The sequence below is a fragment of the Balaenoptera acutorostrata genome, chromosome 3 (assembly GCF_949987535.1).
Source record: "Balaenoptera acutorostrata chromosome 3, mBalAcu1.1, whole genome shotgun sequence".
In the NCBI taxonomy this organism is placed as follows: domain Eukaryota; kingdom Metazoa; phylum Chordata; class Mammalia; order Artiodactyla; family Balaenopteridae; genus Balaenoptera; species Balaenoptera acutorostrata.
The window spans coordinates 93,646,784-93,665,839 of record NC_080066.1 but is presented as its reverse complement, the minus strand read 5'-3'; the positions used below and the strand labels follow the sequence as shown (position 1 = coordinate 93,665,839).

At 52.0% G+C, this 19,056-nt stretch overlaps 1 protein-coding gene across 1 annotated transcript; it reads right to left on the bottom strand.

Moving 5' to 3' along the window:
• Positions 1-28: 28 nt before the first annotated feature.
• STRC (stereocilin) lies at positions 29-16,801 on the bottom strand. The gene is made up of 29 exons (XM_057542684.1): positions 16,756-16,801; positions 15,664-16,488; positions 15,550-15,574; positions 13,546-14,800; positions 12,515-12,577; positions 12,291-12,401; positions 11,953-12,119; positions 11,598-11,784; positions 11,366-11,481; positions 10,977-11,109; positions 10,422-10,604; positions 10,101-10,139; positions 9,768-9,935; positions 9,540-9,605; positions 8,934-9,059; positions 8,552-8,610; positions 7,600-7,723; positions 7,374-7,486; positions 5,029-5,164; positions 4,420-4,616; positions 4,135-4,225; positions 3,762-3,918; positions 2,985-3,154; positions 2,193-2,348; positions 1,286-1,428; positions 946-1,094; positions 619-716; positions 375-522; positions 29-179 (listed from the first exon to the last, which is right to left on the bottom strand). Exons 1-29 carry the CDS (start codon positions 16,799-16,801, stop codon positions 91-93), a joined length of 5,340 nt encoding a protein of 1,779 aa, XP_057398667.1. The 3' UTR covers positions 29-90.
• Between the last annotated feature and the right edge of the window lie 2,255 nt (positions 16,802-19,056).

Below are 19,056 nucleotides of genomic sequence, written 5' to 3'. Positions count from 1 at the left end.
ATAATTAGATTGCACTTCCATTTGCACTTTATTCATTATTACTTAAAATGTCTTTCCCAACAATCTCTCTCTTTAACTGCAGAGACAGGCTCATAGCAGGTTGCCAAGGAAGTAGATGGTCAATGCCAGGGCCCAGGAGGGTTGTGACCAGTCCTGGAGACCCCAGGCTGTGCTTCGACCTATAATGAGAGAGAGAATGGAAGGAATATCACAGCTCTGCTCCACAGGAGCCATTGATACTTGGAAACTATCTGCCTGTAGACCCCTTCACTCCAGGATCTCCCTGAAGGGTTCTGTGAGCCAACCAGTACCAAGTTAGGGTTCAGATTCTGGGTCAGGGGTTGGTGGGTCAAGCTGTGCAGTTGGGAACTCACCCTGCTGTTCTGGGGTCTCCTTCCCCTCATACTGGGCCCATGCAACTGCTCGTCGCTGCTCAGGACTCAGAAAGGCCATTTGCTCAGGAGTGACAGCCACAGCCTGAACACTGGTGAGACTAGATAGCTGGGTGGGGCTGAACACCACCTAGGGGTGGAAGCAGGAATCAGGACATCCACTGTAGCCCTTGTTGGGCCCTGGCTCTCTTGTGGTCACCCCAGACCCCACTCCATCAATACTTACAGCAAATTTCGGAGGAGGGATGACAGAAATGGCCAGAGGGGTGAGGCCCTGGATCTGTCCTCGCAGCAGTGCTGAAAGAGCCAGGTCTGGGATTCCAGCTGTTGAAGCAAGTGGGATGGGCATGCAAACGTTATCTTATACTGGCCTTCTCCAGCTACTCCCAAGGTATCCTACCATAGACCTTCCCCAACACATCTCCAACCTCTTACCTAAATGCCTTCTCAGACTCCCACCTTAAGAATTCCAGAGCAGTCCTCCAACCAGTCCATCCATGGTATGGAAACCAACCCCTGACAACCAGCAGCAGCGGCGGCCCAGTCTCCCTACCTGCTATTGTACCAATTTCGGTGAAGATCTCAGGCCCCCAGTTACTGACTGGGCCAAAACCACCAGGCAGCACAAGGAGCTGGGCCAGAACCTCCAGTTGCTCCTCAGAACACGGGAGATGCAGGTTGCCCAGGAAGAGAGCTGCTTGGCTGTGGAAGAGTGGGAAGGAAGGGAGAAGGATTCAGCCATGGTGATAAGGGTCCGTGGTCATGAGTTGATGGTAGAAATGGCTTCAGGTGAGATCCCTTCCTCCATGGGACCACTCCTGCATGATCCTTCCCTCCCCAGTGAGCCCACCTTTCCCTCAGCACCACCACCCACACCCTCCTCCACAGGTGACCTAAACTCCCAACTGTTGATATGCTGCAGCTCTTCTGGCCGAAGTCCACAGAGCGTGTAACCAAGTGCAGTCAGGTGGAGGAAGTCCAGGTGGCTCACGTGCCGACCACTCTGCTTCAGGAAACTGGAGACCACAACCCGGAGCTGGGGTGGGGGTGGAGGCCACAGGATAAGGAGAGAAGTCATGGGGAAGTCATGGATGGGCAACTGCTTAGGGAAGGGACAAGTGCTACTGGATTTTTTATTATTAAGACCTGAAGATCCGGGCTTCCCTGGTGGCACAGTGGTTAAGAATCTGCCTGCCAATGCAGGGGACACGGGTTCAAGCCCTGGCCCGGGAAGATCCGACACGCCACGGAGCAACTAAGCCCGTGCACCACAACTACTGAGCCTGCGCTCTAGAGCCCATGTGCCACAACTACTGAGCCCTCGAGCCAAAACTACTGAAGCCTGCGTGCCTAGAGCCTGTGCTCCGCAACAAGAGAAGCCACCGCAATGAGAAGCCCGCGCACCGCAACGAAGAGTAGCTCCCGCTCGCTGCAAGCAGAGAAAGCCCGTGCACAGCAACGAAGACCCAACGCAGCCAAAAATAAATAAATAAATTTATTTTTTTTAAAAAGACCTGAAGATCCAATGGCCATGGGAAAGGTTGAGGATCCAAAAAAGAGAAGGATGGAAAAAAAGGCGGCCAAAGGGAAAGGAGGAAGAAGGAAGTATTATGTGTCCAGGGCCTCAGAGTGAATAAATCACAGAGTTCCTAAGGCTACTAGTATGGGGTATTAGGAAAAGATAGAAAGAATGGCCAGGAAGGATCACAGGAAAGAAATTCCTTGGGCTTTAGATGCCCTAGAGGCCTGGATCTGTGGGGTGGGTGTTTGGAAGGTGGTAGAGAGGAGAGAAGATGTTACCTGGGTGGAGCTCCAGCCATCTATCTGCCCCAGGGTGCTCAGCACACCCCAGTCCACCAGGCTCAGCTCCTGTAGTTCCCTCTCTCCTAGACCTATTAAGAGCCGACCCAGCTGCAGGATCTGCTCAGGACGGAATCCCCAGGGGGGACCCCACAACTAGAGAAAGAGAGGAAGAGTGTGAATGGAAAAAGCACTGGATTAAGAGTCAGAATGCTGGGTCTTAGTTTTGCCTCTGACCTTAGTTGTGTAACTCTGGGCAAATCACTTGCCTTCTCTGGGTCTTTTGTTTCTTCAACTGTAAAATGAGAGGACTGGATTAAGGTTCCTCTGACTAAGGTGTTACTGAAAGACTCTAGAGTCTCAGTAGTGAAGAATAGCAGACTCTAGTCCATGAGTTCTAAACTCTTATGTGCACCAGACTCTTGGTGTTTGGGGGCGGGCGGTGACTGTTAAGATGCAGATGCCCAGACCCCATCCTCAGAGATTCTTCTTCGGTGAGTCTAGCATGAGATCCTCGAATAAGCATTTAAAAAACCTGCTCCCTAGATGATTTTGATACATGCTAAAGTTTGGTAACCACTTCTCTAGTCCCTCTACCCATTTCACTAGCTTCCTTCCCTCAGTATTCATCCCCTCTGACTTCCTACTCAGGATCCAAACCCTCTAATTCTTTTATCTCCTATGTCCCCCACCCCTCACCCAGCTATCCATTCCCTTGTGTTCCACATCACACCCAACTGGCTTCTTCATGTTATTCCACCTCCAACCCCAACTGGACTCTCCATCACTAACTTGTTTTGCTTTGCCCATCGCTGCCCGTAGTTCCTCAGGCCCAAGTCCTGGGTCTCCTGCAATCAGTGCTAGGCAGTCCTCAAAGTCTAAAAGCTCCATCTCTGCGATCTGGGTTGCAGACCAGGCTGATGGGAATGTTCCCCGTACATCTGCACAATTTGGCACAGGTTCTAAAGGGGGAAGGCAGGGCCAGGGGGTCAGTGCAGTACTAAAGTATGCCCAGAGAGATAGCTATAGATGGAATGACACCCCAACCTTTGAAGGACAGGGCAATATGGGCAGTATGGCTCAAGGGATTACTACAGTGTGAGATTTATAGGACTCGATATTAGAACAAGTGACTGGAGAGGACAAGTCCCTCATTGTATAGATGGAAGACCGACAGGGTTGCTCAGGGACTGAATGGCAGATCTAGATTGGAACCCAGGTCCCTAGCCCCACAGTGTCACCTTCTTCCATCCTAAGCGTCTTCCCAGCAGAGAGCTCCACGCTTAATCGAGCCTAGAGCTGAGTCAGCTGTTAACAGGGATAAGACAGCAGAGAAAGGGGAGTCCTGGGCTAAAAATATAATGAGTTTTAAATTCCCAGAGCTGTAGAACCCTAGAACTAGAAGAGACCTTGAAGATCATCCCTCACACCTCTGTGCTTTATAGGTTAGAAAACCCCAGCCTAGAGGGAAGTTATACAAATCTGCTCAAAGGGCACAAGTCTGACTGCACTGTTGGATACTCTTTCCTGTACACCATGCTACATGTATAGGCATGTGGGGAGTTTCACCTGGGAGATCCTCTGCGGTGGGCCGCACAATCCCAGCTACCAGGGCTGCTTTCTTGGCAGTGAGCTGTGGCCCTGCACACAGCTGTCCAGCTCTGCTCTGCTCCCAGCTCTGCTGCTTTTCTAGGAGCCGCTCCAGGGTCTCTGGGCCCAAGGCCTCCTGGGTGAGAAGGTAGAAGGAGGGTGGGCAGAGCTGGGCAGTTCAGGGCCAGCTGCTACAGCTGTAATTCCAAAGTCCTGTCTCTTTTTAGCAGTCTCCCCCTGCTAAATTCGGGCTTCACACCCTTTGCCCTCAACTTCCTTGGTCTTAGCTCCCTGGAACCAGCTCCCCAGTCCCCTCTCTGCTCTTACTCCCTCCCTTGTTCCTTCACCTCACCCTGGGGATCAAGGAAATAGCCTCGGGAGACAGAGTGAATACTAGGCGTCCTGCTTGCTCGACTTCATCCTGGCTCCATAACTCTGGTTTCCTGAGGGACAGAAAGAAGATCAGGGGTTGGGATGCTGAGTGAACTGTGAGGAGAAGGAAGAGGAAAGACACGCTGGGACTGGGGACTCAGGGCTCCAAGGACCTCAAGCATATTGAATGGGCTGCCACTGATGAGGGTGGTTGAGAGGGTGGGTGAAGGATGAGTTAGAATCTGAAGTTCCCGGAGGTCCATACCCAAGAAGAGGCTCCTGCAACAGCAGCCAGCCCAGCTCTGTGGCAAATGGCTCTCCTAGGCAGATGTCCTGCAGCTGACTGAGATGGGCCAGCAGGATCTGTAGGGGGATCCGTCGTGTGCTCTCTATCCCCAGGAATCCAACCAAGGGACCCAATGTCTCCAGCACTTCCCTTGACACTGTTGTCTCCTTTGGAGCCTGGAGAGGGGCATCAGGCCTTGGGACAATGCACCGCTGGCTCAGAGGACCAGTCTCTTTGATCAAGACACCAAGACCTTTGACCTTGCCTCCCTCCAGCTCCCAACCCAAGACCCTATGAAGTTCATGGCCATGGTTCATTTTTCTAAACAACGAGCCCAAATAGGAGCAGGCAGTAAGACTGGGAGGTGGAATCCAAGGAATTTCTTATACTCCAAGGGATATGGACAAGAAACATGAAGCAGACTATCAAAGAATAGAACCCAGAGGTAGATCTAGGGGCTAAGGCCTTGTAGACAAAAACCTGTTTGGCAGCAAAAGTTCAGGTCTGGGCTTAGAAGACAGAGAGCATTGTCTGAGTGGTAAGAATGGCCCAGGCTACAGTTCTGAGTCTGATGGTGTGGACTCTTACCAAGTTTTGTAGGGCCCTTTCTGCCAGGGCTGCCCGGTGGGGTGGGGTCAGTGCCAGCAGCTGCTCTGGAGTACCTCGTACCAGCTCCACCACCAACATAATGGATTCACTGGACAGTCTGTCCATCAACCGGACCCTATAGCAGTTTGACAGTGGGAGGACTCAGAATTGAGCCAAGTTGAGAAGGGACCACAGAATGCCACATTGCCCAGACAAGAGGTAACACTAGACCAAACCCTGTGGCCCTGGAAAGGAAGCCCCAGATCCAATTCCCACCACAGTGCTTGCAGGGAGAGAACAAAGGGAGTGACATATTTCCAGTCTTCTTGAGAAGAAGTAACAAACAATCCTACCTCATCTAATGGAATCAAAAGCCCCAAATATTAAGTATCACTAAGTCCCCTCCCCCATTTTATTAAACACTGAGGTTCAAAGAGATCAAATGGTGGGTTCTTACTCTCAGTTCCTCTTTTCCACAGTACCACCCTTCCTCTACTTATTGTGAGAAGGTCCCCTCTCATTCGTATAGCACTATACAATTGACAAAGTTCTTTTAGGCATTATCTCATTTGATCCTATGGCAAAACCTGGGGATAAGAGAGGTATTTTCTCATCTCTCTTTCACAAATGAGGAACTCGGGTCTTCCAACTCATGGTCCAGGATCTTTCACCTCATCCAGGTCTTTGGGATTCTAAATTATCTCCAAGAACCAATATATTTCAATAGATTTGAAAGATTTAAAAATAAAAAGCCATTTTGCCAAAAAGTCAGAAGTGACACCATGTACTCTTATCTAGGTTTGCCAAGTCTGGAACTGGACCAAGTAGTACAAAAGCCAAAATCTGTGGGAAGGTCTATAAAAATGTAAGGATGGAGTCACCTCCCAGAAAGACCAACGCCAGCTTTTTCCTACTCTGACTTACAGTTCAGTTGGCAATGGGGTGAGCATGGGGGTAAAATGGGAAAAGAAGCCTGTGAGTGAGATACCCATAAACTCCTAGAGTCTCTAGTTTAGGAGCCGCCTTAGGTTCATCTAGTCTTCTCTTTCTTCACCCATACTTGAATCTGCTCTACAACATTCTTGCTATGGGGCCATCCAGACTAGGCTTGAATAGCTCCAGTGGCCAGGAACTCACTACCACAATTTTCCTCATATTGTGTAAAAATCTGATTTTCATTCGCTGGTACTAGTCATGCCCAGTGGGGCCATTCAGAAACATGCCAATCTATTTTCTATTTGATAGCCCCTGGGGTATTTGAAGGTATTTATCACATGCTTCATACATTTTCTCTTTACCTACTCCTCTGAACATATTGAGAACACAGTGCCCTAAGCAGACTACAGTCCTGTGGGGCAGAATTGAATCATTACCTCCCTCATTTTTTAAATTTTTTTTTTATTTTTGGCCATGCCATGTGGCTTATGGGATCTCAGTTCCCTGACCAGAGATTGAACCCGAGCCACGGCAGTGAAAGCCCGGAATCCTAACCACTAGGCCACCAGGGAACTTCTACCTCCCTCATTTTAAATATTTTACCTCTATTAATGTGGCCTAGGTTATAATAAGATTGCTTGGGGACTTCCCTCGTGGTCCAGTGGCTAAGACTCCATGCACCCAATACAGGGGGCCCAGGTTCAATCCCCGGTCAGGGAACTAGATCCCACATGCTGCAACTAAGAGTTCGCATGCCACAACTAAAGATCCCGCATGCTGCAACTAAAGATCCCCGCACGCGGCAAATGAAGATCCCATGTGCCGCAACTAGGACCCAACACAGCCAAATAAATAAATATTAAAAATATATATATATCGCTTGGCAGCTCACATCACAATGTTGCCACTCTCAGGTGTCCCATGCTGGGGCCTTGTTTGGGGAGCCAGTCAATACCTAGAGCAAGTTTGCTTTTCGTTTTTTAAAAAATATGTATTTATTTAGGCTGCACCAGGTCTTAGTTGCAGCACGCAGGATCTTTGCTGTGGCATGTGGGATCTTTAGTTGTGGCATGCGGTATCTTTAGTTGCTGCATGCAGACTCAGTTGCGGTATGCAGACTTCTTAGTTGTGGCATGCAAGCTCTTACTTGCGGCATGCATGCGGGATCTAGTTCCCCTACCAGGGATCGAACCTGGGCCCCCTGCATTGGGAGCATGCAGTCCTACCCACTGGACCACCAGGAAAGCTCCCCTAGCACAACTTTGAAAAGAATCCTCTGATTTAGGCTGTAACTGATGTCAGGGAACCACCAGACAGAAAAACACCACCTCTAAGGTATTTCCTAAGGGCAGATCTTCTACCCCAGGTTGAGCCTTCTGAGAATCCAGTAACTCCACTTGTAGCCTTACGGTAAGTCCAGGAGTAGCTTGGTGTCCAGCCCACTCAGTTCTGGCCCCAGGGTTGCCAGCTCTGGCTCTGGCATTGTCATCCTCCTCTGTAGCTCTGCCCAGATACAGGTCCTCTGTAGGACAGGGTAGGGAAGCAGGTTCAGGACAGAGCTGAGCATGGAGGCTGGGTTCTATACCCAGGGTCCCCGCCTCCCTGCTCCCACTAATGCCCAAGCACCCCTCTCACCAGGCTCCCTCGAACCCCAGTGGACAGTTGATAGATCATGTGTACCACTCCAAGGAAGTCTGCCATCGAGTTGATCTGCTGCAGAAACTCACAGGACATGCCCCCGGCCAGAGTACCCAGAGCCCTGTAGATGTGTGAGTGGGTAGATGCTCATTCAACACGTGCCACAGCCTGTCTGCTCCTTGATATCAACATTCTCAACACAAGTATACATGTTCATTTACGGTAATTTACAGTTTGAGAAATATCTTTCCATAGATATTCTCATTGGCTTCCCACAACATCATCACTGTTTATCAGAGAAGAAAATAAAGATTTACAGAGGTCAAGTGACATTCCCAGCATCATTCTACTAGAAATGTGGTAAACTGAGACTAGAGCCACGTCTTCAGAAGCCCATGGTTCTTTTACTGTGGGTGGAAGTAAGGTGATACTTACTCCTGTTTATTCCTGTTTGGTCAGTGGCTCTGAAAGATTAATTAGCAAATGTCTACCAGAAGCTCACACTGGGCCCGACACTGTATTAAGTACCTTTTATGCCTTATCTCATTTAATCTTCACAACTACCTATAGGAAGGTACCATTTTATTTATTTATTTTTAAAATTTTTATTGGAGTATAGTTGATTTACAATGCTGTGTTAGTAGGAAGGTACCATCTTAATTTTTATTCTACAGAAGGAAAAATTGAAGCTTAGAGAGGTTAAATGACTTGCCCAAGATCACAGACAGGTGATGGGGCTAGGACCTGAACCCAATCAGGATAAATACTGTGCTATGGAAGGGCGGGAGGGTCAGGGGAGGAGGAGTCAGAAGAAGACCCACAGGCTGAGGCTATGCATCATTGATCCTCATACCCCAACTCCCCCACATATCACATGGTGCCTGGCACATGGTAAGCACTCAAAAAATGTTAGTTGAATTAAACTCACAGCTCAACACAAGTTACTCACTGCAGATTCCTGAGGGTCAGGTTGGTGGGCACCTGCATCTTCTTCCAGAGAAACTGTGCCTACAGGAGAAAGAAAGAGGAGCCACTTCCCAGCAGAGATATTGCCCAAGGACCTATGATGCCTTGGACCCAGTGCTGCCTCTCCACCCTGTGGGTCCCGCCAGCCTCCTACTCTCCCAAATGCCCACTGCAGAGACACAGAGAGAGAGAGAGAGAGAGAGAGAGAGAGAGGAAATGGGGCAATAGGGAGGAGGGAAAAAGAAAGAGCAAAGCAGGTCACATCATAAGGGATGCTAGGGATAATGTGCCGTATGTCTGAGGGATGGGTGAGGGAGGTGGAAAATACTGAGAGAAGGGAGTTCTGGGGTAGTGGAAAGAATTACCTGCTGCTCAGACCAGGGCAGCTCCCGGTAATGCCTTCGGTCAGCCAGAAGAGCAGCAGATTCCAGCTGTAGCAGCTTTAGTGGGAGCAGAGGCAGCAGGCAGTCTGGCCAGGTGGTGGGGATAGGCTGCTGGTGGGGTGGGTGTAGCAGTGTAGTGATAGGTGAAAGGGTCTGGACTCAGGACTCAAAGAAGAAGGGGAACCATGGGGGCAGGAAGGGACCAAAACTAGGAGAAGGGTGGAATGGCATGTGCCACTCTAGCTGGGCACACCCAAGAGCCCTCACATAAAAGGCGGTTGTGGTCAAGTGTCGCTGTTGATTAGGCACCTGATGGACTAAACTCCCTCAGTCTCTCAGAGCCTTGGTCTCTTTATCTGAAAACAGAATGACTGGCCTGGAAGATTTCTCAGACCCTTGTGGCTTTGACATTCTAGGATGTCATGCTGTCCTGCAACTGGCCCTGGGGAGAGCTACTAATGTCTTGGTGGGCACAGAGCTAACTTGGACTCTCGGGGCCACTGCAGGGAGAGAATGTGGGGCAGCACCAGCCATATGAAACAGCCCTGGGACATGGAGAGGAGCTCAGTCAGGAGAAACCACACGTACCTGACCAGGGATACACACAGCTGCACTGGCACCTGTTGCACCCATGTTTTTAACTCCATCTTTCACCTGCATGAGAATTGGCTGCGTGTATGTGTGTGTGTGTGTGTGTGTGTGTGTGTGTGTAAAAGTGGTGAGGTTTGAGGGGCCTTCCCTGGGCACAGGGAAGATGCCCTCCTCCCAACCAGAGCCCTCATCCCTGATTGGCCATTCTCCCTGCTGCTCTCATACCCGGAAGGTCTGCAGCAGTGCTGCGGTCTGGCAGGCTGAGAGGCGTGACAGTTCAGGGGCCAGGCAGGAACAAGCCCCAACCAGAACTCGCCTAGGGGTGGCCTGGAATGTCTGGGAGCTGAGGCCTGGAAGCAGAGGGTGCAAGGAGCAGAGTTCCTCCAGGGACAGCTGGGGAGCAAGAGAGACAAGAGGCCTGAAGAAGCCGGGCCAGGTGGTAGGGAAGAGGACAATCACAGTACAGAAAGGCGGCAAGTATGAGGGGAACTGAGAGGGAGCCAGGGAAAGGGGGGGACAGAGAGCTCCGGGGGATGTTGAGAAGTTTCTGCTACTCACGTCACGCCTAGGGAGGAGCCGTCCAAGCAGTAGGACAGCCTGAGGGAGGATGGGACAGGAAACAACAGCTCTCAGGTCCTGGCAGCCAGGTCCCAAGCAGGTCCCTAGGGCCCGCCCTCCAAAACTTCCAGCTCTCTCTCTACCACCCCAGTGACCAGCCTGGCTCTGGGCTCTTCTTCGTCTGAGGAAGGGGGATGAGGGAGTCCTCCTTGGGACAGAGGAAAAGGAGGCTTCAGGGGTCCGATGGTATCCTTGAATGTAATTCTCTTGACTGAGGTTCCGCGGGTGGCAGATGGAAGCCAGGGAGTGAGATAGGCACACCTGGGCAGGTGTGACACTGGTTCCTTGCAGCGCAGGAAGCATGGCTCTAAGCTGGGGCTCTGACAGCTCCTGCAGGAAGCGGAGGCCCAGCTGAGGGAAGAGAGGGGCCCAAACTCGAAGCTCCCGGGGGCTCAGCACAGTTCCTCCAGATGAGCGCAACACCCCCAGAAGTTCATATGCTACCTGTAACCAAAGAAGGTCTGGGACTGGAGAGAAAAGACAGGTGAACCTTAAGCCTCCTCTCTAATCCCACATCTGGATTTCCCAGGGCCTGGATTATGGCTTGGAACCAGGGATGGGAGAGGAGCAGATTGGGTTCAAGACATCAAAGGATATGTTCGAGATGTCATAGACCAGATGGAGCAGGGTCCCGAAAGGTGGTAACAGATAAGAATGGCCATGGAGTAAGGAAGTAAGGAATGAAGGTAGCCAAGGTGGGGCAAGGGCTGGCACCAACTGTGCTCAAGCTTGGTTGAGATGACTGGGCACGTCCTCCACACAGACCACCTGCCACAGGAAGCCTGGAGTCTTGTAGGCCTGTGCCGAGGGGCTCACCCGTCCTTGTGGGCTGAGGGTCCCGTTGGCCGCACATTCCAGCAGCCCCCGTTCTACCGGCCCCATTGGATCGTTCAAGGGTACCAGGCTCTGCAGCTCCTCAGGGCTCAGGAAACAGGCGAGGGGTCCCAGCCTGAAGAGGGCATGAAGCTGGCCTTCACTGAGGCTGGTACTAAGGCAGGGACCATGTGGGTACACGGAGCAAGCACTCCGACCGCTAAACTAGTAAATGTGGATGCCACAGACAGGCCTCTCTCCTGGAGCCCTACACCGCCAGGGGCCACTGCCTACTCTCTTGCCCCTTCCTTTCTAGGACCCCAACCCATCATGGCAGCTGTACCTGCCTCTCCCCCGCTCTGGCCGTGATCACTGGTCCCACAACCACTCACCTGCGCACCTGCTCCTCTCCATCCTGGACACTCTGGTTCACCAGGCTGCGCAGCACATGTCGGGCGTGTCCTGGCCCAAGACCGGCCGCTGGCCAGCTATCCTCCAGGGCCTGGATCTGAGATGGGGAAGGTCAGCTCGTGTTGGGGTCACTGTGGGACTAGGAGACATGCCACTGACTCCCATCCCACCTATCAGAAAACAGCCTAGTCAAATAAAGGATCATTCTCATACCTGATGAGGGCTGAGTTGCAGAAAGTTCTCCAGAGGCAGATGGGGGAGCAGGGGCAGCGCTGCCCATAGCAGCTCCTGGGGCCAGGCGGGCACTTCCCCAAACAGCTCAGGGGCCAGCAGTCGCCTTGCCAGAGCCTCCTTCTGTTCAGGCCTCATTCCAGGGCTGTAATTCCGGATGGCAGCCAGGCTGGGGAGAGTAATGGGTCTTAGCCCTTGGCCCTGTTCCCTGGCTCTGTGCAGCCCTGCTGTCATGGACAGGAAGGAGACTCCCCAGTTTTAATCGAAGGGGCTGCTCTAGGTGGGGGGTATTGGCCTGACCCTGACAGGATCAGGAGGAGTGGTACAAGGTCCTTACACACTGTCATTGGCCAACAGGGATGGTGGGAAACGCATCAGGTCGGAGACAGCCAAGAAGGGGATGAGTGGTGAGAGATCGATGAAGAGTTGGGAGGTGAGGCGCGGGTACCGCTGGAGCAGCAAGGCTGTCAGACGACCCAGGGCCTGCTCCTCAGATGGTGGCACCTGTGGGGGCACAGGAATGAATGCCGGCGCTGGGGATGCCCACTCTTCTGGCCATCTCCCCTGCTGAGTTCCTCCTTCTGCTGGAGCGAGCCCACTGCCTACCTGGTTCCAGGTGCTCTTGATTCCTAGATTTCCCCCGCCACCCTCATTCCCTTCTCCCTCCGTGCCCACCTGCAGCTGGGCCCAGGAACGGTGCATGAGCGTCAGGAAGCCCTGAGCAGCCTCGCTCTCCGCTGAAAGCACCAGCTGCTGGAGATTTTCTGGCGGCATGTGCAGGTATGCCTGGGAGTAGGAGGTCATGGTGGTTATGGCTTCACTGGGCAGGGACCTCAGGCCACAGCTATCACCCAGTCCACCCACATACTGCCCCCTCCCCCCCCCGCCGCATCTGTTACCTGCACTAGAATCTGCAGGGCCCAAACACTCTTCTCCCTCTGGAGCAGATCCCACAGCACAGGCTGGTGGGGAGACAGACAAGATGCCAAGAGAGCTGTCTCATCTGTCCCTCCTGTGGCTTCCCCAGGCACTCCAGCTCCACTTGCTAGAATGCTTGTCCTTCATCCGAAGCTAGTATGTGTGTCTGCTCAGATGTTACACTCCTTTAGGTCAGGGACCACGTCTGCTATAGCCTTTCCCAGGCCAGGCCCCTAGTTGGCTCAGTAAATACTTGTAGATATGAACCAAATTATTACATTTCATTGGTCCCAGGACTCGAGGAAGTGGGCCCTAACATGGAGTAAGGAACCTTTATATTCCCTACAGAACCTAGCAAAGTGCCTTACAAATTAGCGGAACTCAATGAATAAACTAAGGTATTCACATATTCTAGCCCCTTCACTCTACAGAGAAGAAACTGAAGCCCAGGAAAACCAAATTAAATTACTCACCTAAAACCACACTTGTGGCATAGTTGAACCTGAAACCCAACTCTTCTGATTTGCAATCACCCTGAATTTTTCTCATTTCTGCCTTATCTTCCTATATTTTGCCAGTTTCCAATTCTCACTCTCTAGGGACAGAATTAGAGCCCTCAAACTTGAACCCTTTCCTTTCCAGAGCAGAAAGGGGGGAAATCAAAAAGTCAGGAAGAATAATGAGATAACATTTATTATATATTGTTTTTATATCATATACTAGTGCTAAGGCCACAGCATGTGTTATCTGATGTAATCCTTACAGCCACCCTAAAAAGAGTGGCACCATTATTCTCCCCGTTCGTTTGCAGATGAGAAAAATATTGCTCAGAGAGGTTAAAAACTTGTCCAGGGTTGATCACAGAACTAAGACGTAAACCCAAGCCTGTATGACGCCAGAGCTGTGGGCTTAACCGCTGCACTACACTACTGCCTCTCAGTAATATAGTAGAGAATTCCCATGGAGGCCCTTCCCTCTGTTCCAGGAGCTTTCACCTTGGCAGATCACTCACGCTGAAGCAGGCCAGCAGCTCCATCTTGCTTAAACCAGAGCTGGAGCTGGCAGTGGGGTCAAAGTCCAGAGGGGTCGGCTGCTCCTCCTGTTCCAGGTACTCCCCGACTGTCCGCAGCACACTGCGCCGGCCCTCGGGGCGGAAGGCATCCCAGAAGGAGCAGTTGTCTGGGAGACTGGAGAGCATCAGGGCCTGACCCAGCATCCCCTGGGCCTCGTTCCCTCCGGCCCCTGGACCCAGGAGGAAGGTCAGCAGGCGCAGGAGATAGTGTAGGCGTGTGGGGTGGGCAGGGGCCGGCACGGAGGACTGACAGCGTGGCAGCTGGGACAGCATGCCAAGCAGGAAGGGGCCTGGGGCCAGGCAAAGTGGGGACGGTCCCAGTGGAGGCAGAGAGGGCAGAAGAGGGCCCAGTAACCCCTCCAGGAAGCAAGTATCGTTGCCCCCACGACTTATCCTGCACTGGCCTGCTAGCCAAGGCCAGGAGGGCACCAGGGCCTCGTACATGGTGTCATTGGCACAGACCATCATCAGGAAGCTGCCCCCATCTGGGCAGCGTTCCCCACACGGTCCAATGTGGCAGGGTGGGGAGGCCGTGACATCCGGGGTGGGGCCCTGGCACACATGCTGAACCCAAGCCTGGTTGCTGGGGGGCACAGCCTGCAGACTCGCCTCCCCACACAGCCGCTCAGCCCACAGAGTCTCGTTCTCCAAGAAGCAGCCCCAGAAGATCTCTGGGGTGAGGGGGACAGGGGGCAGGCCTTCAGGGCAGCTGGTGGGGGGTGGGAGCAGGCCCGCACAGAGCCGCTTTACCAAGCGGCGGTTGGGACCCGACAGGGTGGAAAAGGAGAGGTCGCTACAGATTGCCTCCAGGAACTCTTCGGGAAACTGGTCGTGGCAGGCCTGGAGCCAGCCTTGGGCACCTGGTGCCCATGAGACTGCATACCACACAGCTGTCTGGCAGATGGCAGCGGTGCTGGGAGGGGGCTGCGGGGCGACAGGCTTGATGTGCTGGCAGATCACGTGGAGGGAGAAGTTGGAAATGCTGTAGGGCGGTGCTGGGCCTGCGGCGTTCTCACAGAGGGCCTCCACAGAGACGGCCCGCCGCTGGCGAGGGCTGATGTTGGCTGAGGGCTGGGAAGTCCTGGGCAGAGGCACAGCTGTGCTCAGGCAGTGGAGGAGCGCGGGGGGTGGAGGTGGCGATGCAGACAGAAAGCCCAACGCCCGCACATCCCAGGAGAGATTGTGCCGGATGCCCCTGGATGCAGAGGGAGGAGCAGGCGAGCATCTGATCAGTTTACATTTCCTCAAGTTGAGACTTCTGGCCCCGGCCCAGAGCCCTGCAGGGAGGTTGGCAAGCATAGGCTTTTCCAAAAGTGAGGTCGCTGGGAGTACTGGTGTTACCGGTTTAAATGTTGGAATGGGGGGAAAGGGGAGAGAGATCTGTCCCGCCAAGGCACAAAAATCACCTAGGAGCAGTTGGAGTCCCTTCTGTCCACCCGGCCCCCTTCTTTCTCCTTTCTGCATCCGCTTTTAGGCAGCTTAAACACAACCCTTGGTTGGCCTCAGATCAGGAATTCTGCCCAGCAACTGAATATGTCCGCCTGTGCTCTGGCACTGTTGTCCAGAAACAGTAAGGGGTGGAGGAGGCCAATCCCGTCCTTTCTTTCCATACCCCATCTTTATTAGTTAACATTTATCAAGCACCATGTGCAAGGCACAGTTCTAAGTGGTTTACACATACAGTATCAACTCATTTAATCCCTTGCAAAAACTCTGAGGTAGTTAAGATTATCCATATTTCCCAAGTGGGGAAACTGAGGCATAGAATGAGGCTATAACCTGCCCAAGGTCACATGGCTAGGAAGAGGTAGAGCTGGGACACCAACCTCGATAGTCACACTCAAAAACCAGTAAACTACACCCCTCCCATCAGTTTCCTCTTCCGCTCTGGAGGCTGATGACGTCCCATGCCCAATCCCTCAGAACTCCTCTCCTGTTACTTACCACAAGAGCAGCTGCTGAAGATTGCCTAGGAGGGAAAGAGTAAGGAAGAGAACTACCCCAGTCTCACCCTTCCTTGCCCTGCCACAGCCCAGCCCCAGACCCAGCAGCACTCACCTCCCTGGCACTGCCCATTGACATCAGGCTCTGGTTGCCCCAGAATGGAAAAGACCTCATCCTGCAGGGAGTCAGTGACTCGGAGCAGCCCCTCCTGGAAGGTAGCATAGAGGGGGGCCCCCACTGTGCGCAGCAGACCTCCCCAAAGAGCCTCCTCAGAGCCCAGCTCCCCCATGGGAGTGAGCAAAGCCAACAGACCCTGCAAAAGGTGGGGGGCTGGCTCCCTCCCATCGAGGCCTGTGGCATTGGCAGGGTCCACGCTGGGCTGCACCTGCACCAGGGCCTGCCAGCGTGTGCCCTCTAACAACAGCAGCAGAGAAGGCAACCAGTCAGCTGCCAGAACGCAGTCAGAGGGCCCATCACGGGTGCATGGGGGCCTGGTAGGGTTAGGGGGTCCCCCGGGAACTAAGGCTCCCAGCAGCACCTCTGCAAGTCCACCCAGCACACCTGCCTGGTGCCCCAGGAAGTCCCGGGGGGTCTGCTCCTGTCCCAGCAGTGCCAGCACATCCCCCAGCAGCCCCAGCATTGGCTCCCAGTCTGGGCTGCCTCTCAGCGTCACTAAGAAATCATGGAGCCGGAGGGCAGGGGGCTGGAGAGGTGGAGGCTCTCCCACCGGTCCCTCCCCCATTCTCCCAGGCTCAAAGGAAGAAGAAATGTTGGCCAGGAATGCAGAGAACCGTGAGCGGCTGAGGGACCCCTGGGGAGCCTGGTCCAGAACAGAGAGCAATGACTTCAGGAGGGAGAGACCAGGGTCCAGGGACTGAGGCCCAGTGGGGACCAGAGTCACTGTAAGAAAAGAACCAGAGATCACTGAAGGGGAAAAGCCTGGAACCCAAATTCAGCCCTGCCCTGGAGCCCAGTCCCTGCCTGGATATAAAGATGAGGTGAAAAAGATGGTGAGCTGAGTCCCTTTCAACAACCTACAGTAAGTCTTGGCCTGATTTCTTAACCCTCATTTTCTCCCTTAGCTCCAGTCTCCGCCCCTCTTCCTTGCCCCTTTATTTTTTCTCTAACCACTTAATCTCTGCATTCTTAAGTCTCTTTCCAGCAACCATCCCCTTCATCCCCAGCCCATCTCACTGTTCCTCTCACCTGCACAGGACAGCAGCAGCAGCAGGGGCCAGAGGCTCAGAGCCATGTTTCCAGGTAAGCGCTGGTACTAGAGGTGAGTTCTGGTTATTCTCACCTTGTGTGGGATAGCCAGGTGAGGGCAGGGCACTGCAGGCAGCCTGAGTCTCCACTGACACTGTAGTGTGGTCTTTCAGGAAACAATATCCGTAACCTGACAGCAGGCTTGTCACCTGAGCCACTGAATACCTGATCCTTTGGCTTTGGAAAAGGGTGTGCCTCTCAGAGGGACCAATGATAGGGGATCCCAGGGGGCCCTCAGAGGAACCCAAGGATATAACTTCAGTTAGGAGCCAGGATGCAGATAGTAGGCAGACATAGAGATGGAGCAGTTCTGGAGATCAGGAGTGTAATCTGGGAAGGTCTGCAGAAATATAAGAAATATATATAAATAATATTAAATAAACAATAATAGAAATGTAAGAAAAAAAGAGGGTCCAAAGGAGCTAAAAAGCAAGTAGAATTTGAGGGAATTGAAGAAGAAACGAGGCCAGGAGAACGGATCTGGGTGGCCAGGTGTAAACAGAGAAGAGGAATGAAGACAAAGGTCTGGTCCAAGGATGGAGCATTCAGGAAGAGAGGGGCTTTTGATTCAGTACCCAGAGCCACAAAATGTTAAGAGTTGGGCAGGATTTCAGAGATCACATAGACCAAACCTCTCATCTTATGGATAAGAAAATAGACACAGAGAGGAGTGACTTGCTCATTAGGCCATTCAAGTGTTTGGGTTTACCCTCTGGCTCTCTTCCTGTGGCCCAGGAGAAAGCCCTTAGAAAATTCTGAGGTGAGAAAAGAAATAAACCAGATTAAATGACTATGCAAGGGGGCTATTCCCCACACATACACACACACACACACACAGAAACACACACACACACAGACACACACACACACACACACACAGAGAAACTGCTCATAGATCAGAGAGATCCATCTCTCTGATCTGGTCAGGGCGAGAAGTCTTTTCTGCCCTCTGTTTATATATCCCCAAGGCCTTTACCTGACACCAGTTCTAAACAGTAATTCAACACAGGCTCCACTCAAACCATATTCTGTCCTTCTTTCCTTAGAACCCTTCTCTATTCTAAAGCCCAAATCCATACGTTCAAATCCATTATTAATGTGCCTCTGTCCTAGAAGGTCCATTTACGATCATAGAATTTTAGAGCTGGAAAGGACTTGAAGAATCCTCTTGTAAAAACTTCTCATTTTATAGATGAGGAAATGGAGGCCCAAAGAAATAGAATACCTTGGCCCACGCAATCAAAGGAGGTGAGGGCAGTGCTGGGATTTTCCAAGGTGAGTTAAAAAGAACCAGGGCTTCCCTGGTGGCGCAGTGGTTGAGAATCTGCCTGCTAATGCAGGGGACACGGGTTCGAGCCCTGGTCTGGGAAGATCCCACATGCCGCGGAGCAACTGGGCCCACGAGCCACAATTACTGAGCCTGCGCGTCTGGAGCTTGTGCTCCGCAACAAGAGAGGCCGTGATAGTGAGAGGCCCGCGCACCGCGATGAAGAGTGGCCCCCACTTGCCGCAATTAGAGAAAGCCCTCGCACAGAAACCAAGACCCAATACAGCCATAAATTAATTAATTAATTAATTTAAAAAAAAAGTTAGAACAAGTGAAATGATCTATTGCATCACTTTGCCAATATTTTCTCTTTGCTCATCAAAGGTACATCTAGTCTGAAAAGCAGAGAGGAGAATCAGAGGAAGAATACGGCCTGGGTTCCCAACAGCTTTCTAGCTCCTGGTTCCAGCCCATTCTGCAATCCACTTGAATTTCCACCCTTGATTCTATAACAACCCTCTTATAATAAATTCTCCTTTTTGCTAATAGGGTAGCAAAAAATGAGATGGCTGGGTTCAAGTCCTGGCTCCAACATATACTAGCAGTGTGTCCTGGGCCGTTTCTAAACCTCTCTGTGGCACAGTGTTCTTTTCTGTAAAAAGGAGAAATACTAGTATAGAGTTGTCATGAGTATTAGATTTGATAAGGCATTTAAAGTATTTAGCACAGTGCCTGGCATTCATTCAAAAAGAGTAAGCACCCATTATGTGCCAGACACTGGTACAGAATAAACATTCACTAAATGTGACTACTATTATTATTAGACTAGCTCAATATGAATTCTTTTATTTGAAACTAAAGAGTCCTAATTAATACAGAAATTGTCACCAGGAAGTAGTGTCTTGAGTGAAAGACCTTTAGGACAAGTATGGAACTAGCTGAATCAAGCAGAGAGGGGAACAATGAGGACTCCC

Excerpts from the sequence above, each read along its gene's own strand:
- STRC (XM_057542684.1), bottom strand. The coding sequence starts at position 16,801 with ATGGCTCTGAGCCTCTGGCCCCTGCTGCTGCTGCTGTCCTGTGCAG. Across the intron at positions 4,226-4,419 it reads TTGCAGGAGCCTCTTCTTGG|GAAACCAGAGTTATGGAGCC; the intron begins GTATGGACCTCC and ends TCTGTCCCTCAG. Across the intron at positions 3,919-4,134 it reads CTATTTCCTTGATCCCCAGG|GAGGCCTTGGGCCCAGAGAC; the intron begins GTGAGGTGAAGG and ends CTTCTCACCCAG.